We start from the raw sequence: 26,575 nt of genomic DNA on the forward strand, positions 1-26,575 counted from the left end.
AATAAAATATCCTCGAATTTTATATTTAAAAACTAATAATTGGTTTTGTTCTTAGCAGATCACTATACTAGGAGATCAGCGGGACAGCTGACATCTTCATTTATTAAATCAGATGATCATGAGCTCCGACAGGATACAATTGAAGTGAAAGCCAGTACTCCAAAAATACCATCATCCGTTGACCGCAAAGATCTGCCATCTGATCCTTTCAAACAGGTCCTGTCTTCTGACTCATTTCCAACTGCTAAGGAAAATCATAGTCACAAAATAAGCATTAAAAAACAAACTGCTACTGAAGCAAAGAAGACATTTTTATGTTCAGAATATGGAAATAGCCTTCCCTTTGAAAAGTCTTTTCTTAAACATCAAAAAGTTCACACAGCAGAGAATAGATTTTCTTGTTCCAAGTGTGGGAAATGTTTTAACCTGAAATCAGATCTTGTTAGGCACCATAGAACCCACACAGGGGAGAAGCCTTTTTCTTGTTCAGAATGTGGTAAGTTTTTTCAACTAAAAGGGAATCTTGTTAGACACAAGATAATTCACACAGGGGAGAAGCCTTTTTCTTGTTCAGAATGTGAGAAATGTTTTTACCATAAATCAGATTTGGTTACGCACCAGAGAATTCACACAGGGAAGAAGCCTTTTTCTTGTTCAGAATGTGAGAAATGTTTTTACCAAAAATCAGATTTGGTTAGGCACCAGAGAAATCACACAGGGGAGAAACCTTTTTCCTGTTCAGAATGTGGTAAATGTTTTAAACACAAAGGGACCCTTGTTATACACCAGAGAACCCACACAGGGGAGAAGCCTTTTTCATGTTCAGAATGTGGGAGATGTTTTACCCGGAAAGCACATCTTGATCACCACCAGAGAACCCACACAGGGGAGAAGCCTTTTTCTTGTTCAGAATGGGAGAAATGTTTTTCCCATAAATCAGATTTGGTTATGCACCAGAGATTTCACACAGGGGAGAAGCCTTTTTCTTGTTCAGAATGTGAGAAATGTTTTTCCCATAAATCAGATTTGGTTAGGCACCAGAGAATTCACACAGGGGAGAACCCTTTTTCCTGTTCAGAATGTGGGAAATGTTTTAAACACAAAGGGAACCTTGTTATACACCAGAGAACCCACACAGGGGAGAAGCCTTTTTCATGTTCAGAATGTGGAAGATGTTTTACCCGGAAAGCGTATCTTGATCACCACCAGAGAACCCACACAGGGGAGAAGCCTTTTTCTTGTTCTTAATGTGGGAAATGTTTAAATGGAAACTGTATTTTCTGAAAGGGGTTGTCATCATGTTTGGCTTCATTAAAATAATAAAAAATCATATTCACCTTCAGTGCCGGTGCTGTTCCAGCGGTATTGGCACTCGCGTTCCTGGGGCTCATATGAGGTTGTTACATCTCATGAGCCCTGTGCCTAATCAGCCCCAGCTTCACTGTCCCCACCCTCAGACGTATTGAACATCAACAGGAAGCCAGGGCTGCGGCTTCTCTTTGACTTCCTCTTATTGCTCGATTTTTCCGAAGGTGAGAACAGCGCTAGTTGGATGCAGGGCTCACATTACATAACAATCTTATATGAGTCCCTGAAATGCAAATGCTCACAACGCTGGAGCTGCGCAAGTATGGGAAGTTTATGTAAGTGTTTATTTTAACAGGACAAAACATGAGGAATGAAAAGTCAATTACTGGCGAATTACTGGAAAATCGTATTTTGTTGACCATCAGAAATAACTCAGATGGGAAAAAACTATATACGTTATTGACAAATTGTATAAAAACATATAACAGACAGACGTATAATTAAATGAGAAAGGGAAATTAGTTCAGAACTTACCATATTTCTTGGACTAGAAGACACACTTTTTTTAATTAGATCATTTTTGTTAAGAAAATTACACAATAAAGTTTTTACAAAGAGACATCAGTGGAACAAAGATATTTTCAATGTTTCAAGGTATCATTATAAATTATTGTTATATATAAAATACAATAAAGTTGTCATGTTCCAAGGATTCAATTTTTTTTTTCTTTCAAACAAATTACCATATCTTTTGGATTATAAGACGCACTTTTTTCTCCCCAAATTTGGGGGGAAAATGGGGGTATGTCTTATAATGCAGATATACCTTACTGGCTGCGGTGGAGCAGGATCCTAGGGTCACTGCTGGAAGAGGCAAGAGTGGAGCGCTGCTGGAGGCCGCAGACTGGGATGAGGGGTTGTTCAGATGTGCGAAACTGTGGGTGTTCGGTCATGCGGGGGCTCCGCTGACATTTTGTGAAAGCTCGGAGCTCCTGGGGCTCCATGGTTTATTATGCGATGGACTCCGGGAAAATGGCTGCTGGGGGCGGCGCATGCACAGATGGAGATCTCAGCGCCAAGATCTCCGTCTGTGCATGCACTGTTCCTTGCAGCCATTTTCTCGAGTCCATTGCATAGTAAACCATGGAGCCCCAGGGGCTCCAGGCTTTCACAAAATGTCGCGGAGCCCCCGCACCACAGACCACCCACAGCGTCACACATCTGAACACCCCTTTCTCCCAGTCTGGGGTCTGAAGCATCTCCCCCCTCCTACCTCCACCAGCAGCAACCCTGGGACCCCCCTTCACCACAGCCACCATCCCTAGTGAACAATAAGGTGCATGGATTATATGAAGCACCACCATTTTATTAAAAAAAAACTTTTTTACTCATTTTTTTTCTTTAAAATTTGGGGTGCAAATTGCAGTAATACAAAAATAACACTCCAGAGAAATCACCAAATACCCGTTTTATTAAAGATATTGTGTTTTCCAGTTGGAGCCCAATCTCCTGGACTCCCAGAACATTTGTAACAAACACGCATCTCCTATTCCACATTTCGGACAATCTACATTTGGACATACCCCAATTCTAGAAAAAGAAAGCTCGGTGTTCTATATACTCTGAACAAGGTATATCTGGGAGAGCCTCTGAGATTCACCTGGGGACAGTCTAGGAGTGAGTTCTAACACCTCTTTCCACTGTTCTTCCGTAATCCACCCCACATCTGCTTCCCATTTTAATGTAGCTGTCAGGGGATGGTCTCCCATGCCAGACTGTAAAGGTACTGTCACACTAAGTGATATCGCTAGCAATATCGCTATAACTAGTGACGTTATAGCGATATTGGTAGCGATATCGCTGTGTCTGATACTTACCTACGACCCGCTCCCCCGCTGGTTATCGCTGATCGCGCGAGTACGTCCTGGACCGTTTCTCGTCGTCAGCTTCCTGCGGCGCTTCCTGTGGAGAGACGAGCGACGCGTGGAGCCGGGCGGGAGGACGCAGGATCGCCTGGTGTGACAGGTAAGTAGCGACCCCCGTCCCCAGCGATGTCGCTGGTGAGATCTGCCTGTGTGGCAGCTCACCAGCGATCCTGACCGCGTTATATCGCTGGTTGGGATCGCTGGTGCATCGCTAAGTGTGACAGTACCTTAAGAGTTGCTGATAGATGTTCAAAATTAAACTGTGTATTTTGCTTCCGCTATTGAGACTGGTAAATATTTTTTTCCGTATATCCGGTGCCGCAGCTTTAAATTGAGTCAGATAAGCATGCCTAAGTTGTAGGTATCGAAAGAAGAAGCCGTGAGACAATCCACACTCTTGTAGTAGTTTGTTAAAGCTTTTAAGTGTTCGATTTCCTAATAACTGATCTAAAGTCTGAATTCCCCTTGATTCCCAACCTCCGAAATCAGTAAACTTGTCAACTCCACCAGTCGCTGATTTTGCGATAATGGGGTAAAATTAGAATATTCCAGAATCCCGAACAGTCTCTCCCCCCATCCCATACCTTGTACATCATTGCTAAGGTCGGCCTCTATCGGTGTACTTAGTGCCCACCTCCAGTACTATATGGGTAACACACATTTTTTGTCTTGGAGGACAAGACTACCATTCTTGTTCATACTCACAACATTTTCATGGGTGAGAAAAATGAGAATCTGTGAAGCTATGAAATAGATCCATGGATCCGGAATCTCCAGACCGCTCTCAGTTTTGTCCCTTTGAAGTGACGCCAGTTTCATCCTTGCGTTTCGCTTGCACCATATCAGTTCTCTGAACAATGACTGCACCTTTTGGAATATGGGAGGAGGGATCCAACATGGGGAATTGTCAAGAAAATACAAAAATTGTAGCATCAACATCATTGTAATGAGATTCCCCCGACCTATTACAGACAGAGGAAATTTACTCCACACAGTTATTTTGGATGTAAATCTCTCTAACAAGAGGTTAATGTTTAACGCTATATAGCCTGTAATATTAGAACCGACCACCACACTGAGATATTTAATCTGCTCAACCACTTGTGTCCGAGCTGGTGCAATTGTTTCTATATGTGGGAGAGGGTCAGTGTGGTAATATACAGGTGAATCTCACAAAATTAGACTATCATCAGAGTTAATTTATTTCAGTTCTTCAATGTAAAAAGTGAAACTCATATATTACATAGTCATTACAGACAGAGTGATCTATTTCACGTGTTTATTTCTGTTAATGTTGATGATTATGGCTTACAGCCAATGAAAACCCAAAAGTCATTATCTCAGTAAATTAGAATACTTAACACCAGCTTGAAAAAATGATTTTAAAATCTGAAATGTTGGCCTACTGAAATGTATGTTCAATAAATGCACTCAATAATTGGTCGGGGATCCTTTGGCATCAATTACTACATCAATGTGGCATGGCATGGAGGCGATCAACCTGTGGCACTGCTGAGCTGTTATGGAAGCCCAGGTTGCTTTGATAGCAGCCTTCAGCTTGTCTGCCAAGTCCTGCTAGAGAATGAAATTTCCATCTTCAGAAAGCTTGTCGGCAGAGGGAAGCATGAAGTGCTCTAAAATTTCCTTATAGACGGCTGCATTGACTTTGGTCTTGATAAAACACAGTGGACCTACACCAGCAGATGACATTGCTCCCCAAACCATCACTGATTGTGGACACTTCACACTAGACCTCAAGCAGCTTGGATTGTGTGTCTCTCCACTCTTCCTCCAGACTCTGGGACCTTATTTCCAAGGTCTAGTGTTAAGTTTCCACAATCAGTGATGGTTTTGGGAGCCCTGTCGTCTGCTGGTGTAGTTCCAATGGGTTTTTATCAAGACCAAAGTCAGCGCAGCCGTCTCCCGGGAAATTTTAGAGCACTTCCTGCTTCCCTCTGCCGACAAGCTTATTGGAGATGGAAATGTCAGTCTCAAGCAGGACTTGGCATCTGTCCACACTGCTAAAAGTACCAATTCCTGGTTTAAGTTTTTTCAAGCTGAAGTTATAAAGTATTCTAATTTACTGAGATAATGACTTTTGGGTTTTCATTGGCGGTAAGCCATAATCAACAATAACAGAAGTAAACACTTGAAATAGATCACTCTGTAATGACTCTACATAATGTGATGCAGTAACCTCTGTTACAGCGAGGGGGCCCTGTGTATGCGGTAACATCTGTTGCAGCTAGGGGGCGCTGTGTATGCGCTTCAGGATGCGCTTGGAGGCATAATTATGATGGTAACTTAGGGACTGGCATTATTGTAAATGGCCGGTATGTGTCGCAGAGGTTCTCTGCGCTGTGATATGGTTATGCTGGGACATAGTTTCATAAGTATTTGTTGTGTATTACTTATAAGGGTGGCTTATAGGGTTAGTCAGAGAGCTGGGCGGGAATTGACTAACCACACATGTACCGCCCATCCATGGGGGTGGTTACAACCATAAAATATGACTGAGGTCTGGTCACATGGACAGAGTGTGTGTACCTGAATGGTTCAGGGTGCAAGGTCCTGGAAGGTCGGTGTTGGAAGATACTGGGAGTAGGAACGGATTCCTGGAGCATGTGATGAGACTTTGGACCTGGTGACTGGGTATTTGACAAGTGTCCTGAATAGCACCTGGACAGGCCACGTGTGTGCGGAGCCTGGGACGGCCCCACACTGAGAAAGACGCTGTCCTGTTGAGGACCTTGGACTGACGAGGAGTCAGCCTGTGGAGCAGGAGCTCCTAAGAGGTAACCCCGGGTATGGGGAAAGAACTTTGTCAATGCACAATGGCCTGTTACTGAACTGTGCAATCACCCGGTGACTGGAGAGAATCCATCGTGACTAGTGAATGCTTTGTAAAGTAATGGACTGTGTGTAAACTGATGATGTGAAACCTGGCTTACGGTGCGGTTTATGTTGTTTAAATAAACCCTATGGACTGATTTGTGTGAAAAAACCTGTGCCTGACTATGTTAACTCGCTGCCAAGCAAGTGTTCCTCAACGCACATAGTAGGCGCTACGCCACAATAATGTTTCACTTTTTGCATTGAAGAACTGAAATAAATTAACTTTTTGATGATATTCTACCTTTGTGAGATGCACCTGTAGATGACTTATCCCAATTGATATTTAGGCCTGACCTCACACCAAACTCCTTTATATCTCTCATTAGTGGCCCACAGATGACTCTATATCGCCCACATACAGTAGCGTCATTGGCACACAATGAAGGCCTTGGAATCTCTCATTTTACATGCCAGCAGCTAATTGCTAATGCAAATAGGAGAGGTGAGAGCGTACGCCCCTGTCGTGTATTCCTGCCCAACTCACATGGTCCTGACAATCGACCATTTACTCTCAATCTGGCGAACGGTGACCAGTAGAGAACATTACCCCAATTTATAAACTTATGACCAAATCCCATTTTGCCCAATACTTTCCATAAATAATTCCACTGGACACTGTCGGAAGCTTTCATATCGTCACGGACATTATTGCTAAATTGCCAGCCTCGTTATTACTCATCTGTACAGTAAGATATCACTGTCTGATGTTGGTGCCGTAGAGCTGTTCGGCATAAATTTTGTTTGTCTTCATTGATCACTTCCGCTATCATTTTATTTCCCTATTGGTGAGGACTTTGGGTAATACTTCATTATCTGCAGGGAGTCGGTATATCAGATGATACGAGGCTGGGGGCTCAGGGTTTTCTCCCGGACAATAATTGCTTCAGTCATAGATGTGGGCGATCTTCCTACTGATGTGGCTCCTCAAAAAAACCCCAATAATTCTGGAAACAAGATCGCCCCATATTCTTTATAGGATTCTCCTGGGAAATCATTGGATCCCGGGGCTTCTTCATTTTGGAGTTTACTCACTGCCTCCTCTAACTCCTCTACTGTTCATGGCCCATCCAAGAGCAAACTACGATCTACGGACAGTTCGGGGAGCGAAGAGCAAACTAGGATCTATGGACAGCTCAGGGAGTGAAGAGCAAACTAGGATCTACAGACAGTTCAAGGAGCGAAGAGCAAACTAGGATCTACGGACAGTTCAGGGAGCGAAGAGCAAACTAGGATCTACGGACAGTTCAGGGAGCGAAGAGCAAACTAGGATCTACGGACAGTTCAGGGAGCGAAGAGCAAACTAGGATCTACGGACAGTTCAGGGAGCGAAGAGCAAACAAGGATCTATGGACAGTTCAGGGAGCGAAGAGCAAACTAGGATCTACGGACAGTTCAAGGAGCGAAGAGCAAACTAGGATCTACGGACGGTTCAGGGAGCGAAGAGCAAACTAGGATCTACGGACAGTTCAGGGAGCGAAGAGCAAACAAGGATCTATGGACAGTTCAGGGAGCGAAGAGCAAACTAGGATCTATGGACAGTTCAAGGAGCGAAGAGCAAACTAGGATCTACGGACAGTTCAGGGAGCGAAGAGCAAACTAGGATCTACGGACAGTTCAAGGAGCGAAGAGCAAACTAGGATCTACGGACAGTTCAGGGAGCAAAGAGCAAACTAGGATCTACGGATAGTTCAAGGAGCGAAGAGCAAACTAGGATCTACGGACAGTTCAGGGAGTGAAGAGCAAACTAGGATCTGCAGACAGTTCAGGGAGCGAAGAGCAAACTAGGATCTACGGACAGTTCAAGGAGCGAAGAGCAAACTAGGATCTACGGACAGTTCAGGGAGTGAAGAGCAAACTAGGATCTATGGACAGTTCAAGGAGTGAAGAGCAAACTAGGATCTACGGACAGTTCAGGGAGCAAAGAGCAAACTAGGATCTACGGACAGTTCAGGGAGTGAAGAGCAAACTAGGATCTACAGAGAGTTCAAGGAGCAAATATATCTGAGGGGTCTGTACACCCAACTTCTCTCTGTACAAACACAAGGCTCTGCTCCATACACATACGGCTCTGCTCCGTACACATCGTACATACACGGCTCTGCTCTGTACACACACGGCTCCGCTTCGTCGTACATACACGGCTCTGCTCTGTACACACACGGCTCCGCTCCATACACGTCGTACACACACAGCTCCGCTCCATACGCCTCATACACACATAGCTTTGTTCCGTACACCTCGAACACCTGCGGCTTCGCTCCTTAGACCCACAGTTCCGCTCCGTACACCTCGTACATACGTGGTTCCTCTCCGTACACACGCAACTCTGCTCTGTACACATTGTACACAAACGGCTTCTCACCGTACACCCAGTACACACATGGCTCAGTTCCGTATGCCTCATACATACAGAGCTCTGCGCCGTACACCTGCAGCTCTGCTCTGTACACCTTGTAAACAGGTGGTTCCGCTCCATACACACACGGCTCTGCTCCATACATGTCGTAAACATACGGCTCCACCTCGTAGACCTCGTACATACACTGCTCCGCTCTGTAGACATGCGGCTCCGCTCCGTACACCTCGTACACACACGGCTCTGCTCCGTACACCTCGTACACACACGGCTCCGCTCCGTACACCTCGTACACACACGGCTCCGCTCCGTACATCTCGTACACACACGGCTCCGCTCCGTACACCTCGTACACACACGGCTCCGCTCCGTACACCTCGTACACACACGGCTCCGCTCCGTACACCTCGTACACACACGGCTCTGCTCTGTACACCTCGTACACACATTGCTCTGCTCCGTACACCTCGTACACACACGGCTCCGCTCCGTACACCTCGTACACACACGGCTCCGCTCCGTACACCTCGTACACACACGGCTCCGCTCCGTACACCTCGTACACACACGGCTTCGCTCCGTACACCTCGTAGACATGCGGCTCCGCTCCGTACACCTCGTAGACATGCGGCTCCGCTCTGTACATCTCGTACACACGCGGCTCTGCTACATCTACCCTTTAAACCCTTCTGACCCCACACATAGACTTCCCCTCATCCAGCACCATGACAACCAGCACAGCAGAGTCCTGCATACACTGAGGGCCCTGATCATGTGACCCCTGACTCCTCCCCTCCTGTGACCTCATCACAGGTCCTGTGCGCACAGAGCAGCCATATATGTGGAGTGCAGCTCTGCAGGTTAGTGATGGGCAGTCCGGCTCTTCTTGCTCCTTTCTCCTCTTTTCTCCATCCTGTCTCTTCACTATAAAGCCTGGGCCTCATTATACAGCTGTACAGGGGTCTAGTGAAGGCTTTTTGGCCCTTTCCTCAGACTGTAGCTCCTGGGATCAGGCCCTCACTCCTGTCCCTTCACTATAAAGCCTGGGCCTCATTATACAGCTGTACAGGGGTCTAGTGAAGGCTTTTTGGCCCTTTCCTCTGACTGTAGCTCCTGGGAACAGGCCCTCACTCCTGTCCCTTCACTATAAAGCCTGGGGCTCAATATACAGCTGTACATGGGTCTAGTGAAGGCTTTTTGGCCCTTTCCTCAGACTGTAGCTCCTGGTATCAGGCCCTCACTCCTGTCCCTTCACTATAAAGCCTGGGCCTCATTATACAGCTGTACAGGGGTCTAGTGAAGGCTTTTTAGCCCTTTCCTCTGACTGTAGCTCCTGGGAACAGGCCCTCACTCCTGTCCCTTCACTATAAAGTCTGGGCCTCATTATATGGCTGTGCAGGGGTCTAGTGAAGGCTTTTTAGCCCTTTCCTCAGACTGTAGCTCCTGGGATCAGGCCCTCACTCCTGTCCCTTCACTATAAAGCCTGGGCCTCATTATTCAGCTGTACAGGGGTTCTCCTCATGAGCATCTATGCCTCTTTTAATGCATCCCATTATTTTATTTGCCTTTGCAGCAGCTGCCTGACATTGGCCACTAAATGTGAGTTTGTCGTCCACCCATACACCCAGGTCTTTTTCAGTGACAGTTTTTCCCAGTGTTTTACAATTAAGCACATAATTATACAACTTATTCGTTCTACCCAAGTGCATGACCTTACATTTATCCCCATTAAAGCTCATTTGCCATTTATCAGCCCAAGCTTCTAGTTTACATAAATCCTCCTGTAATATAAAATTGTCCTCCTCTGTATTGATTACCCTGCAGAGTTTAGGGTCATCTGCAAATATTGAAATTTTACTCTCTATGCCCCCTACAAGGTCATTAATAAATATATTAAAAAGTCACGTCTCCACAAAATTAATAGACATGCTGCAGTCTGGAAAGAAGCGCCGCATGTCCGTCTCCGCACATGATCCGCGGATGCCGGTGCACGCATAGTGGGTATGGGGTTTTTTTAAATCCCAACCACTATGCTGTAACATCTGGACGCTGCGGATGTACGTAGCATCCAATCGGCAGCGTTTACAGACCGTGGGAACATACCCTAAAAGTAAATTCTTGGAGACATTTTCCACGCTGTAAGGGCTCATACTCACATGGGAGAAACTTGCACGAGTCTCTCACGTCAATACCCAGCACTGCCGCCGGCACTCGGAGCCTTCTGCAGCTGAACACTGATCCGAGTGCCGGCGGCAGTGCCAGGTATTGACGTGAGAGACTCGTGTGAGTATATCGCATGTGAGTATGAGCCCTTACAAATTAAGTGACACCACACACATGCAGATTAACCCCTTCATGACCAGAGGTATTTTCGGTTTTGCATTTTCATTTTTCGCTCCCCTTCTTCCCAGAGCTATAACTTTTTTATTTTTTGGTCAAAATGGCCATGTTTTAACATATTGTGTACTGGAGAAAGGTAAAAAAAATTCCAAGTGCGGTGAAACTGCAAAAAAAAAGTGCAATCCCACAGTTTTTTGTTTTCCTTTTTTTTGCTAGGTTCACTAAATGCTAAAACTGACCTACCATTATGATTCTCCAGGTCATTACAAGTTCATGTCTACATTCTTTTTTATCTAAGTGGTGAAAAAAATTGCTCAATTTTCTGATACTCGTAGCGTCTGCTTTTTCTGTGATCTCGGTTTGGGTGCAGGCTTATTTTTTGTGTGCCAAGCTAACGTTTTTAATGACACCATTTTGGTGCAGATACGATCTTTTGATCGCCCGTTATTGCATTTTAATGTAATGTTGTGGTGACCAAATAAATGTAATTCTGGCGTTTTGACTTTTTTTTATCACTACGCCATTTAGCGATCAGGTTCATTTATTTTTTTTTTTGATCGGGCGACTCCAAATATGTGTATGTTTGATTTTATTTTTATTGTTTTGTTTCGAAAGGGGGTCATTTCAACTTTTATATTTGTTTTTAATTTTTTAAATATTTTTTAAAACATTTTTTTTCACTTTTGGCATGCTTCGATAGTCTCCATGAGAGACTAGAAGCTGTCACAACCTGATTGGCTCTGCTACATAGAGGCGATGAGCAGATCACCTCTATATTATTCACTTACTATGAACACCGACCACCGGGTGGCGCTCACAGCAAGCCAGCGCTGACAACCATAGAGGTCTCCTGGAGACCTCTGGTTATCATGTCAACAAACCGGTGACCTACGATCACGTGAGGCGGTTCATCAGTGGGTGGATTTCCAGCATGATTGCTGGAAACACATGTTAAAAGCCCCTGTCAGCATTTTACAGCGGCATTTAATGGGTTAATGGCCACGGGTGGATCGCTATTCCACCCGCGGCTATTCCAGGCACATGTCAGCTGTTCAAAACAGCTGATATGTGCCTGGAAAGATGTGGGCTCACCGCCGGACCCAGCATCAAAGGGAGGGTGTCCGACATCGGCGTAAATGTACGCCCAATGTCAGGGGTTACAAAAAAGGGGAATATACAGTGTCTTGCAAAATATTTGGCCCCCTGGAACTTTTCAACCTTTTCCCACATATCATGCTTCAAACATAAAGATACCAAATGTAAATTTTTGGTGAAGAATAAACAAGTGGGACACAATTGTGAAGTTGAACAAAATGTATTGGTTATTTTAAATTTTTGTGGAAAGTCAAAAACTGAAAAGTGGGGCGTGCAATATTATTCGGCCCCTTTAACTTAATACTTTGTTGCGCCACCTTTTGCTGCGATTACAGCTGCAAGTCGCTTGGGGTATGTCTCTATCAGTTTTGTACATCGAGAGACTGAAATTCTTGCCCATTCTTCCTTGGCAAACAGCTCGAGCTCAGTGAGGTTTGATGGAGATCGTTTGTGAACAGCAGTTTTCAGCTCTTTTCACAGATTCTCGATTGGATTCAGGTCTGGACTTTGACTTGGCCATTCTAACACCTCGATACGTTTATTTGTGATCCATTCCATTGTAGATTTTGCTTTATGTTTGGGATCATTGTCTTGTTGGAAGACAAATCTCCGTCCCAGTCTCAGGTCTTTTGCAGACTCTAACAGGTTTTCTTCAAGAATGGTCCTGTATTTGGCTCCATCCATCTTCCTATCAATTTTAGCCATCTTCTCTGTCCCTGCTGAAGAAAAGCAGGCCCAAACCATGATGCTGCCTCCACCATGTTTGACAGTGGGGATGGTGTGTTCAGGGTAATGAGCTGTGTTGCCTTTACGCCAAGCATATCATTTGGCATTGTTGCCAAAAAGTTCGATTTTGGTTTCATCTGACCAGAGCACCTTCTTCCACATGTTTGGTGTGTCTCCCAGGTGGCTTGTTGCAAACTTTAAACAACACTTTTTATGGATATCTATGAGAAATGGAGACCAGATTTGTGCAGTGTACAATTGATTGTTGTCCTATGGACAGAGTGTCCCACCTCAGCTGTAGATCTTTGCAGTTCATCCAGAGTGATCATGGGCCTCTTGGCTGCATCTCTTATCGGTCTTCTCCTTGCTTGAGATGAAAGTTTAGAGGGACATCCGGGTCTTGGTAGATTTGCAGTGGTATGATACTCCTTCCATTTCAATATAATCGCTTGCACAGTGCTCCTTGGGATGTTTAAAGTTTTAGGAATCATTTAGTATCCAAATCCGGTTTTAAACTTCTCCACCACAGTATCATGGACCGGTCTATTGTGTTCCTTGGTCTTCATGATGCTTCCTGTGCATTAAACAGAACCCTGAGACTATCACAGAGCAGGTGCATTTATACGGTGACTTGATTACTCACAGGTGGATTATATTTATCATCATTAGTCCTTTAGGACAACATTGGATCATTCAGAGATCCACAATGAACTTCTGGAGTGAGTTGGCTTAACTGAAAATAAAGGGGCCGAATAATATCGCACGCCCCACTTTTCAGTTTTTGACTTTCCACATAAATTTAAAATAACCAATAAATTTTGTTCAAGTTCACAATTATGTCCCACTTGTTGATTCTTCACCAAAAATTTACATTTGGTGTCTTTATGTTTGAAGCATGATATGTGGGAAAAGGTTGAAAAGTTCCAGGGGGCTGAATACTTTCACAAGGCACTGTAAATGGGTTAATTGTACTGTCATGAACAATACACAGAAGCTGAAAGCTAGGTAATCGGGACCTATTAACCCCTGAATGACCAGAGCTAAAGTTCCAGGGGGCTGAGTACTTTCACAAGGCACTGTAAATGGGTTAATTGTACTGTCATGAACAATACACAGAAGCTGAAAGCTAGGTAATTGGGACCTATTAACCCCTTAATGACCAGAGCTTTTTTCGGTTTTGCGTTTTTGTTCTGACTCCTCCTGATGATTGCGAGTCCCAAGTGTTCCAACTATCAGCTTCTTAGATAATTGTATAACTTGTACTCACAAATCCAGACGTCCTCAGATAGTTTTAACTCCACTGGCAATGCAACTGTAGAAAGACCAGGAGAAGCAATGCTGATTTCTTCCAAAATCTTGTATTAGTTTACAATGGACAGTAGGTAGAAAGGGTAATTTGTACAGGGGAGTACACATGTGTCTTGAGTAATGGCTGCTGTAGGCTAAACTGAAGAAGAAGGGAGGAGGAACCTAATACAGAGCTCAACTACAGGAGGGACATAGGGACAATTTTCACACAGTCTAATTCTACCTAGCAACAACAGGGAATTTTGCTGATTGGAGGAAGAACAAAACAAAGAGAAATATGCATTACAGGTTGTTCCCATTCGTGGGACACAACACTCCCTGTCTGAAATCGTCAGATTTCATAAGTCCTTGTGCAAGATAAGGAGAATCTATCCCTCGACATTTTGAAACCTGCAATGAGAGGAGAAAAGAAAAACAATGCAACACCATGCAGAAATCAAGTCCATACTTGTAGTAAAAATGTAGAGTTTGAATAAAAAATGAAAAATGAGTCCAATAGAAGCTCATCTTCGGATTGGGGAAGCCGCAACATGCCAACTCTTCCACCAACCCAACAGTAGACGTTCCAGTCCATAAGGGGAAGTTAAAGTTCAGTTGGGTTCTGATAATCCTGTGTCCTAGCACAGCATGCAAAGGTATGCTCCCCGCCGTGGCAAAGTCCAGTGACTAAGATACATTCATGTGACTCCTGTTCGAAGGAGCCAGCAAACTGAAGCACTTGGAGAGGTTCCTGCAGCTGTAGTCTTCATAGATGCATCGTAAGAAACGTAGACTTGTCTCTTGATGACGGTTGAAAGAATCTTTAAAGAACTACGGTGCAGGACTTGGGGTTGCTGTAAGGCCTTTAGGGACTTCTTCCCCATCTCCCACCTTTGCTGTCTCTGAGATGGTAACATAGTGTTCCTGTTGATGCCCCGAGTATCGAGCTGTCTCAGTGATGCCCTGCCTTGAAATGCAATGGGTGTTTTGAACCCCAGAGGACCGTGGATGCTGTTTTGAACAGGCGAGGCTCCTCGTTCGATAGGAAGTTCAACACAGGGTGATGCTTGGGAAGTGAACGTGTCTTGTTCGACATCCGGCAGTATGCTGAAGCTGCATTGCGTGGGGCAAATGCTAGCACCATCGGTAAGAGGAAGGCTGTTGAGAGAGGGGCTTTCACTCTGAGCACTGAAGTCTAGCATGGATTCGGCTTGACCAGGTTTGTGATGGAGATAGGCGTCAAAGGTTGAGAACTCAGCAGATACTTGCTGTGAATTCTTTGGCAACTCAGTCTTTGTGGGAAGTGAAGGTGAGGGAGTTACCCAGCTGTTATAGTTGACATTGGTGGGCTTGATGCTCGTGACCCTGATGATCACCTTGTCTTCCTCTGTTGGTGATGAGTTGTCCTTTGTTGTAGGACCGAGTGTTGTTCTCTCAAGGTTGTAGTCTCGAAGATAACGCAGACTTGAATTATCAGATGGTTGTTGCTGACATTTAGTGTCATTTGATTTCTCCTTCGTCCAGTAATGGCCTGGGTCTGGCAGGGGGGACAAGTCATGGTGATCTGACGTGATAAGCGTTTTGTAAGAGGAGATGTTGCTAGGATCCTGTGTCTGGTCGCTACAGACATTGCCGATGATAACCCAGCCTAGCTCGAGGCGCTGAGCATACGGTTCATTGAGTAGTCCTTGGATTTGTTGACGCATCTTGTGCAGTCGTATAATGTCTCTGCCGAGGAGAATTAGGATGTCTGCCTTGTCGTCCAGGGGTGGCATCTCTATGGCTATCATTCTGAGGTGAGGATGCTGAAGAGCGACTTCTGGCGTTGGGATTTCCTCCCTGTTGAATGGAATTTGGTTACACTCAACAAGCGTGGGTAGTGGTATCTACATGGCGTCCTTCCCAAGAGAAGTTACTATGAGGCCACCGGCCCTTCTTCCAGAGGTTTTTATAACGCCGCTGCAGGTGCCCAAAGTGTAAGGATAGACGTCTCCTTTTAAGTCGAACAAGTCGAAGAGTTCTGACCTGGCCAGTGATTAGTTGCTCTGGTCGTCCAGACTAACGTACGCCTTGACTGCCTTCTCTGGATGACCCTTGGGATACACCCTTGCTAGGCAAATCTTCGCGCAGGACTTGTCTCGAAGACCTTCTCCGCAGACTTCGGTGCATGTGGAAGATACCGCAACTTGGCTTGTCACTTGGTCTGAACTCTCCCCGCCATGGCTTGTGGTGGGAGAAGGTGCAGATGCAAAGTCGTGCTGTGATGGATGGAGCGCTTGTACACGGTCTTTGCTGTCGCACTCTAGACACTTGATGGCGATGACACAGTCCTCAAGATGTTCAGTAGAGGCACAGCACATGAAGCATACTCCAAACTTCTTCAAGAGCTCCTTTCGTTCTTGAAGGGGTTTCTTCCTGAAGCCGATGCACTTCTTTAGGGGATGTGGCAGTTTGTGAATTGGACACTGGCGGTTCGGATTTTCAACCTTCTCACCTTCACTGCCTTTGTCTGGCGCTGATGTCGGTGTAGGCAGAACTTCTGTCTTTTTTGCAGACACCAGACCACTGCGGTTGCTGTCATGAGAGCACGAACTCTTGTACTTAGGGAATGGTGCAAAGCCGCTAGGTTCTTCATAGCAGAAGCTGGGGTCAGTTTTGCACTCTGCAATTTCCTTGATGAAGTCACAGAAGGAGGAAAATGGAGGAAAAGTGACTTGATTGGCTTTTTTGTACTTTGACCCAATAGTGGCCCACTTCTCTTGTATGTTGTATGGCAGCTTAGAAACTATCGCGTTAACGCCCCAAGCGGTGTCCAGATAGCTGAGACCAGGTAGGTGCGTGTCTGCCTTGGCTAACTGGAGCTCTATGAGTAGGTCACTGAGCTCTAGGAATTTTGAACTCTCCTTGCCAGATATTTTGGGGAAATCCTGCAGACGCTTAAACAGTGCATTCTCTATGGCTTCAGGACTGCCGAAGCTACGTTCCAGTCTTTCCCATGCAGCTGAGTCCAGCTGCTGAATTACTGATGTGGACGGATCTGAGCCTCTTGACCCGCTCCGTGGATTGAGGTCCGAGCCACCTGATTAGCAGATCCAGCTCTTCAGCAGCAGTGATGCCAATTGCGGCTTTAAAGGTATATTTCCAACTTCTGTAATTCTCAGGCTGGTCGTCGAACCTTGTGAGACCGGTGTTGGTGAGTTCTCGGCGTATCATGAGCCTCGCAAAATCGGCCATGTCTGTTCTTTCTGACTGTGGAGAAACATTTGCTGGCTGAGTGATGCTGTTAGCGTGGGTATTAGCTTTTTGGTTCAAGAACATGGGAAGATATGGAGTGGCGTAGGCATTTAGACCAGCAACCGGTTTGTGACATATGGTCTCTGTTGTATGCGGGACTGGAACCACATAGTTATCAGGGGCACAGTGCCTTGATGGCATGTTAGGTTGCATGTAGACGTTGGCGTATGGCATTTGGTGAGGTGTAGGGTCAGGCAGCGTATTGACACATGAAGGAGGTTCAGGTTTGAATGTTTGTGGTCCATTGGACTGACCTTGAAAGCTGGAAGCTGCAGGCGGATCAATGTCCTGATGCTCTAGAGAGAGGTCGGTGCTGACGGGAAGGTTGTTGATGTTCAGGGTTTCGTTGGTTTGGCTCAGCACGTAATTTCTCGTGCGCTTAAGTGGGTCTTCTGTGTCGAGTTTGTATGAATTGAGGCTGCCTCCTTGGCTCCCACCTAGAGCCTGCTCGAAGACCTTTAGCTTTGCCACGGCTGCTGCATGTTCATATTCCTTCTGCAGGACTTCTATTTCCACCTGCATGACTTCTATTTCCGCCTTCTCACGTGCAGATTCGGCTTCCATCTCTTTCTTGCGTGTGGATTCAGCTTCCATCTCTGATTTCTTGCGTGCGGATTCAGCTTCCATCTCTGCTTTCTTGCGTGCGGATTCAGCTTCCATCTCTGCTTTCTTGCGTGCGGATTCAGCTTCCATCTCTGCTTTCTTGCGTGCGGATTCAGCTTCCATCTCTGCTTTCTTGCGTGCGGATTCAGCTTCCATCTCTGCTTTCTTGCATGCGGATTCAGCTTCCATCTCTGCTTTCTTGCGTGCGGATTCAGCTTCCATCTCTGCTTTCTTGCGTGCAGATTCAGCTTCCATCTCTGCTTTCTTGTGTGCAGATACTGTTTCCTTCTCTGCTTTCTTTTGGGCGAAAATGGCTTGCACTTTCGTAGATTCTGCTTCGGCACGCGCTCTTATGAGTTGTTCACTGAGGGTTGAGTACCTTGATGAGCTTGACTTGATTGAGTGTTTTGTTTTTTTTTTATCATAAAGGTTTTTATTGAGTTTTCAGAAAAAATACAAACTTCTCATACAAAAACATCAAGAACAGGAGCAATGAGTAGCAAGAGGTGGAATAACCTCGAGCCATTATTAGAATATCAATCTGGGACATTAATTACCCCTTCCAACAACAACTTGAACATAGAAGCGGGGAGAGGGGGGGGAGGGGGAAGGGGAAGCAGCTCTACATGCATGGCATTCTTAGGCACAATCAATTTATTTATGGTGTAGGTGTCTGTATCTGGGGGAGGGCCGTTGCATAAAGGGAAGTGGCCCACGGATGCCATTGTTTTTTGTTTTTTTTTCCAATCAATTTTTTTTTTTTTTTTTTTTTATTGTAGGAAGTTACATTAGAAAAGGGAAAAAATTCAGGTATCAATGGCATTAATACACAAAGAGAACAACGCTGTAACACGTGGTAGTATATCTTTTGATTATGATTCACATTTCCCATCACACCACCAACAATCATGTCTGATACAAGTTACAACTTTTTGTTTTTTGGTTAATCAACACCTAATACGTATAAAGTCAACCTACCATTTACTCTTTAATCCTCAAAACGAGGGTTTCAAACAACCAGAACCAGAGAGTAAGATAGGAAGATAAGAAAGGGGAAGGGAGGAAGAGGTGGGGGGGGGAGAACCATGGATGGTTGCAAAGAGGCAACCAGGGAGGGGGGGGGAGCTAGGGAATTAGATGGCGTTCCGGGGTAGCCCGAGCAGTAACAACAACATAGATATAAACACCTTGAATATTGACATGTGGTACGGATGAACTCTCTGCGTAACACTCTCTTTGACCCTATTTGACCCATTTTATTAATCTCAGACAGTTTGCCCTGGAAACAGATGCCTGACAGGGGATGCATATACAGAGTTTAGCCACGTGTCCCAAGTCTGAAGTATTTTGTTTTTGGCGCGGATGGAGTGAGCCAGACAGAACTCGTATTGGCAATGGAGATTAATTCGGTTATATAGTTCAGCTAATGTAGGTGTCTTTGGGGATTTCCAATAGCTACTTATGCAATATCTGGCAGCAACTAGAATGTGAACCAATAATCCCCTGGATTCCCAAGAGAACTCCTCTATACCCACGTTTAGCACTGCCAGACCCGGATTCGGATTAATAGTATTGCCTGTCAGCTCACCCATCAGGCCAAACACCTCCAGCCAGAACGAGAAAACCTTGGGACAAGCCCACCAGCAGTGACCAAGAGTACCCCTTTGGAGGCAGCCCTTCCAACAATGTGGCGAATAATTTGGGAGGAACTGTGCTAAGTTGGCTGGGGACCGATACCATCGCAGGTGTACTTTTTTCAGTTGCTCCAGATGATTTATGCACTTGGAATATTTTTGGATATTTGCTGAAGCCGAGTGCCAGTTTGAAGGAGAGGTAGAAACATTCAACTCCACGTCCCATTTATTCATATAAGGAGATTTTTGCTCTTCGGGGGGGTTATTGAGCCATTTGTATGTTGAGGAGATACCTTTGGATTTAATTATCTTTTTAAATACCAAAGCCTTTGTTGTAGGTAACAGAGGATTCGACTTTAGAGGAAATTTAGAGGCCAGAAAATGACTAATTTGGATGTGTTGATAGAAACAACCCTTTAAAGAGGGGTGTTTCCGTACTATTTCATTAAAGGGGTTAACACCCAAATCAGAGTATAGATCCGCCAGCACTGTAATGCCCGATCCCTCCCACCTGGCTAGATTCAAAAAGGGGATTTGAGATTCCAACGACTTGAGGGAAATCTCTGAAAGAGGAATCTGAATCTTATGAATCAAGTCATTTCGCCAGACCTCCAGGGAAGCTGACATGGTGGGAACACACGGGGAGAACCGTGAACGGCTCAAATATTCTGCTTCCATCATTCTTCTGACCGAGCCCTGGCGGGACAGGAAATTTTCAATCTGAGCCCATCTATGTGAATTACCTGGACGCCACCATTCCTTTAGTGATTCAATTAGTAAGGCTTTATAATATGCCGATATGTTTGGGGTGCCCAGTCCCCCTGAGTCATATGGGGGATATAACACTTTACCTGCGACCCTGGCCCTTTTATTACCCCAGACAAATTTGTTAGTCAACGATTGAAGTTTCATCAGGGTTTTGTGAGAAATTTTGATGGGTAAGCATCTGAGTACATACAATATTTTGGGTAAGAAAACCATTTTAAAGGACTGTATCCTGGCCATCCAGGACAACGATATTTTTTCATACCTTCCCAATTCCTTTTCTAAATTTTGGATCAGAGGTTCCAAATTTTCTTTAACTAACATCTGCGATGGTGTCAGCTTAACACCTAAATAAGGTATCCCCCTGTCGCACCATTTGAATTGAAAGGCCCCCTCCAGCACACTCCTGGCTTCCACCGGTACATTAAACGGCAATATCAAAGACTTTGCCGCATTAAGCTTATAATACGACACTGTAGAAAAGTTCGATAATGTGTTCACCACTGCTGGAATCGAAACTACAGGGTTAGAACAGGAAATTATCACATCATCTGCGTATAAACCAAGTTTATGTTCAAATTCCCCAACTCTTATACCAGAAATGGCTATGTTTTTTCGTATAGCTTCCGCCAGAGGTTCTACCACTAAAGCAAAAATAGTGGGAGACAATGGACACCCCTGGCGAGTGCCATTACTTATTTGAAATTTAGATGACAGAAACCCCGATGCCAACACTGACGCATTTGGGTAAGAGTAGAGAGCTAGAATGGATGACTTAATTTTTCCCAAGAACCCAAATTTTGTTAGAACTCTCTCCAGGTATCCCCAGTGCACCCTGTCAAAGGCTTTTTCAGCATCAAGAGACAGGAATGCACTGGGTTCACCCGATATCTCCACCAGTCCAATCAAGTCAAGCATCCGTCTGGTGCCATCCTTAGATTGCCTGCCTGTCACAAAACCAACTTGGTCTGGGGCCACTAAGGCCGGGATCACTTTATGAAGTCTATCCGCCACTAGTTTGGCATAAATTTTAACATCACAATTTAGGAGTGAAATTGGCCTAAAATTACCCGGGGTGTCTGCAGGTTTCCCTGGCTTGGGTAGCGTGATAATAATCGCTTCCAAGTTGTCTGGGGAAATTGACCCTTTATTTTGCCAAAAATTGAAGGTTTTTAACATAAAGGGGGACAGAGTGGATGTAAATTGTTTGTAATATTCGTATGGCAGCCCATCGGGGCCCGGGGCAGAGTTAGACTTAGTCATTTTGATGGCACCTAGGATTTCATGTGTAGTAAAGGGAAGATTAAGTTCCTCTAATTGCTCATCTGAGACCCGGGGAAGATCCAGGGTGTCTAGAAAGCCCTGTATATCCACTTGAGTCGGCTGTGACGTGTTGGAATCATTTTTTAGATTATACAGGGCCTCATAATATTTCGCAAATGCTTCTGCTATTTCAATGGGATGTCTAGTGATTGTTCCATTTGGGTCCCTCAGGAATTCTATTTTAGATTGAATCTCACGTTTTTTCGTCCTTCTTGCCAATAAGGACCCCGCTCTATCCCCCATAGCATAAAATGTCGATCTATTTTTTTTTAGATTATGTTCGTAATTTTGCAGGAGTAGGGATCTTAGTTGAAATCTATGGGTTACAATTTCTTTAGTCAAGTTAGGGGTTGCTTTGGCTTTATTCAGGGATTCAAGGTGATGAATACGGGTTAATATATATTTAATATCTGCGTCTTTTTGCCGTTTTTGGATGGAGGCCAGTTTTATGAACTGCCCCCTGACTACTGCTTTATGAGCAGCCCACAGGGTCTCGTCAGAAATTTCCCCATTATTATTAAGTTTGAAATATTCTGTTAACACTGACTCTACTTCATCATGTACCTTCTGCCTACCAAGCAAGCTAGTATTCAATCTCCACCTGGGGGAATTTAGAACATTAAAGCCACCCTGAACAGACAAAGAGATCGGCGCATGATCTGTCCAAGTGATTAAACCAATATCAGCTGCAACACAATTACTTATAGATTTGCTGTCGACCAAAAAGAAATCAATTCTACTGTATGAGCGATGCCTGGAAGAGAAGAATGTATAGTCTCTTTCTGATGCATGTAAATATCTCCAGATGTCATGAAAATGGAATTCATTGATGAGATGCTTAAGTTCCTTAGCATGTGAGATGTTGATGTTGGAGCAATCCATGGAGCGTATAACAGGTATATTAAAATCTCCACAGATGATTTCCGCCCCTGTGGCAGTATCCTTGAATGCTTGGAAAAATTTCCTAGCAAAGGTTAATTGCGATGAAATTGGTGGAGTAGACCGTTGCCAATTTATAAGGGACACTGTTAATATAACAAGACAAAATAATATATCTTCCATCCGCTCCATAACTGACATTTATCAATTTAAAGGCCACTGAGTTCTTTATTAAAATGGCCACTCCTCCTCTTTTTTTTAAGTCATTAGCAAAAAAGGCGTGTTGAAACCTGGGATGAAGTAGCCGTTTATTATCTGTGGAAAGAAGGTGGGTCTCCTGAATGCACGCTATATCACAGTTAGATGCCATCACCTCTCTCCACATCATTGACCTTTTTGCTGGGGAGTTGAGTCCGTTCACATTAATAGACAATATCTTAATTTTCATATTGGAGCCGCAGGGGGGGTTGAATTCCTAGGAACGCCATCAGGGATGAGAAGGGTTAGACCAACAAGGAATTGAAAGAAATTTCTGAAAAAAATTAAAGAACATTTTTGAGAAGAAGAACAAAAACAAAAAAGTTCCATCAACACCGGTTTGCCCCGAGTAGGGTGACCGGAGTATAACCGCTCGCCATAGGCAAGAACATCAGGGGGGCTACGTGACATCCCGTGTCACAGGAGCAAGGACAGCAGGTGCCATAAGCAGGAAGGAGTCCCAGCTAAGTTGCTGACCATTCAGGGTTAATCTTGTCTGGAGATCTTCTTTGATTCTCCCGCCCGCCAGGGTTTGGTGGGTGGGCTATTCCCCAGTCATCCAGCAATTTGCCCAGCTGAGAAGGAGTATGACATATGTAAGTGCCTCCATCTTTGAAAATTATCATCCTCACCGGAAAACCCCACTTGTACTTGATGTCTTGATCTCTAAGGAGTTTAGAAAGGTGGGCGAATTCTCTTCTTTTATTAAGAGTTGTAGCAGAAAGATCTGGGAAGATTTTTAGTCCCATGAAAGTGTCTGGCAGGGCTGGACTTTCCCTCAGTGTGTACAGCACAGCTTCTTTTGTTTTATAGAAATGAAGTCTAGCCAGGACATCTTTAGGCAGAGCTGGATCTATGCCTTTGGATTTAGGGACTCTATGAATTCTGTCCACTATCAGGTCTCTGGCGTCCCATCCAGGGAGTATAAGCTGCAGAAACTTGTGGAAGTATTCATGGAGCTCTTTATCTGCGACAGATGAGGGAATCCCTCTGATTTTTAGGTTATTTCTTCGGGATCTGTCCTCTATATCACTGATTTTAAGTTTTAATGCCTCCACCTCCTTTTCCAAAGCTGTGTTAGCATCTATCAGATTGTTATGTGATGTTGCAAATTCAGCCATTTTAGTTTCTACATGCTATGTGCGATCACCCAGAGACCTGATTTCTTCCTTCAGCTCTCTGACTATTTCTCTGAGATCACCCTGTAGGGAAGCCCTCAGCGTTTTCAGCAGAGATTGCATTGTTTCCTCTGTCAGAGGAATGCCTGTATTGCCTCTCACGCAGCCTGTATCTCCTTGTGAGGAGTGGGAAGAAGCTGAGTGGGAAGCCAGCACCATCTTGCTAGGTGAGGAGACTTCCCTATCCCGGGGGTAAAAGTCTGTCAGCTTGGCTGGAGTGCCAGTTTTTTTAGGTCTCAACTTAGGCATCGCTAAGGGCTGGGGTTACTCACACCTCCTGTAGCTGGTAATCCTGTTATCTGTGAGCTGATAAGAGCTGGTTTATCCTGCTGAAGCACAGAGCTCTCCTTTCAAGCAGCCGTCGCCATCAGCGTGCAGGCCACGCCCCCGATGCCATTGTTTAAGTCTCACCGTTCTCTTCTCTAGATTGGGGGTCAAGTTGGTTTCGTATAGCCAGTGTAGGTTGGTCCTCTCAATTAGTTCTGTTTTTATAGGGGGGCTCACCGACCTCCACTTGTATGCCACACAGTACCTGCCGGCTATGAGAATGTGAGAAATGATATTTTTTAAAAGATCCGGGATCCCATCTAGGCCAATGTGTAGCACCGCTAAGGTTGGGTTTGGGGAAAGACGGAGACTAGTAACCTCATGGATTAGATTGAACACCTCCTGCCAGAAGTTAGATAACTTAGGGCAAAACCACCACATATGACACAAGGTGCCCCTGTGGTTGCATCCCCTCCAGCACAAAGGTGACATATGTGGGGAAAAAGAAGCCAGTTTAGTAGGGGAGTTGTACCACCGCAGATGAACCTTTTTTAATTGCTCTATGTGATTGAGACATGAAGAGAATTTGTGGATCCATTTTGAGGCCGCGAACCATTCTTGCGACGGATGCTGAGAGGCTAGATCTTTTTCCCATTTGAGCATATACGGCAATTGTTTGTCCGGTTCCGGGGAGTTTAGCAGGTTATGGATGTATGAAAGGCCTTTGATTTTGCTATTTTGAAAGAATTTTTTAATTGCGGCGTGGTCGGCTGTTGTGGGAACCAGTAGGTGAGGAGCGGACTGAAGGAAGTGACGTATTTGAAAAAACTGGAATAAACTGTGTCGGGGGAGGTTAAATTTAACACACATTTCTGAGTACGGGAGTAGGACGCCTTCTCTATAGAGATCTGCTAGGGTAATTGGACCTCCACGTGTCCAGGCGGCAAGATTCAAATTCGGAATGAAGGCTTCCAGCGATCTAAGGGGAAGGCTGGGACCTAGAGCCTGTGACACTGGCTTGCTCCATAAGGACCAAGCTTTCTTTAGAGCTGCTGTGGTGGGTAGAAGATCGCCGGGAGGCGAAGGGGTTAGGAGCAGGGAGTCTATGAATTGTTTAGGGGAGTGGGCCTGTGCCCAGGTGTACTCAATCTGTAACCATCTCAAGTCTGAATCATTCTTCCACCAATCTCGAGCCGGTTCCAGGATAGCAGCTCTGTGATATGTTAGAATATTAGGAATACCCATTCCTCCACCACTGAACGGGGCATGCATACATCTCAGGGCTATTCTAGGCTTTTTCCCAGCCCATATAAATTTACTCATTAGCGAATGAATTTTGGTGAGATACCGTTGCGGAATTGTTAGGGGCAGGCACCGAAGTAAGTAGATAATTTTTGGGAGACAGATCATTTTAAAAGTCTGCATTCTCGCCACCCAAGAGAGCGGGAGAAGAGAAAGGCGAGTAAGTTCTTTATCCAATGAGGTGTGCAGGGTCAGCAGATTTTTCCGGATCACGGAGTGTAGCGGGGCCAGTATAATACCCAGGTAGGGGATTCCCTCGTCTTCCCATTTGAAAGGGTAAAGATGAGAAAGAGTGGCTCTGGTAGAGGCTGGCAAGAAGAGCGGAAAAATTAAGGACTTGGTAATATTAAGCTTGTAATACGAGACTTGAGCGAAGGAGGACAGGATCTCCATTACGTGTTGTAGGGACACCTCTACATTAGTGCAAGATAAAATCACGTCATCTGCATATAGACTGACCACATGATTTATACTCCCCACTCGAATCCCCGAGATCCGAGGGCATTCACGGATAGTCTGCGCCAGAGGCTCTATAGCAAGGGCATAGATGATAGGGGAGAGCGGACACCCCTGGCGTGTCCCATTGGTTAATTCAAAACTCCGAGATATAAATCCGGATGCCAGAACTTTGGCGTTAGGGTTAGAGTACAGCGCCATTATGGCATTAAGTATGGGGCCTTTGAAACCAAACTTGGCCAGAACAGATTTCAGATATCCCCAGTGCACCCTGTCGAACGCCTTCTCTGCGTCCAGGGACAGGAATACACTGGGGATTTTCCTCCCCTCAGCCACCGCAATCAGATCCAGCATTCGTCTCGTCCCATCTTTCGCCTGCCTCCCCGCCACAAACCCCACTTGATCCGGGGAAATCAGTGATGGAAGAACTTTATGTATTCTAGCTGAGATTATTTTGGCGTACAATTTTAAGTCGCAGTTTAGGAGGGATATTGGCCTGAAGTTTCCTGGTGAAATAGGGGGTTTTCCTGGTTTTGGCAGGGTAGTTATAATGGCCTCTAGATTATTTGGTGAAATATCTGCTGTGGCTCGCCAAGAGGAGGAAAGTCTCAGGAGGAAAGGAGACAGGGTTTCAGTGAATTGCCTATAATAGGAGTTAGTGAGGCCGTCTGGGCCTGGAGCTGA

At 45.1% G+C, this 26,575-nt stretch overlaps 1 protein-coding gene across 1 annotated transcript in view; it reads left to right on the forward strand.

Annotated features, from left to right (window-relative positions):
• The window catches only part of LOC141072977 (uncharacterized), a 244,580-nt gene that overhangs the window by 99,706 nt on the left and 118,299 nt on the right, over positions 1 to 26,575 (forward strand). The window contains 2 exon segments of the mRNA XM_073560243.1: positions 56 to 1,113; positions 3,966 to 3,970. Of these exon segments, the coding sequence (XP_073416344.1) occupies positions 56 to 1,113; positions 3,966 to 3,970 (1,063 nt within the window).

Source organism: Dendrobates tinctorius, unplaced genomic scaffold (assembly GCF_039654945.1).
Source record: "Dendrobates tinctorius isolate UK_male_01 unplaced genomic scaffold, ASM3965494v1 ptg000294l, whole genome shotgun sequence".
Lineage (NCBI taxonomy): Eukaryota > Metazoa > Chordata > Amphibia > Anura > Dendrobatidae > Dendrobates > Dendrobates tinctorius.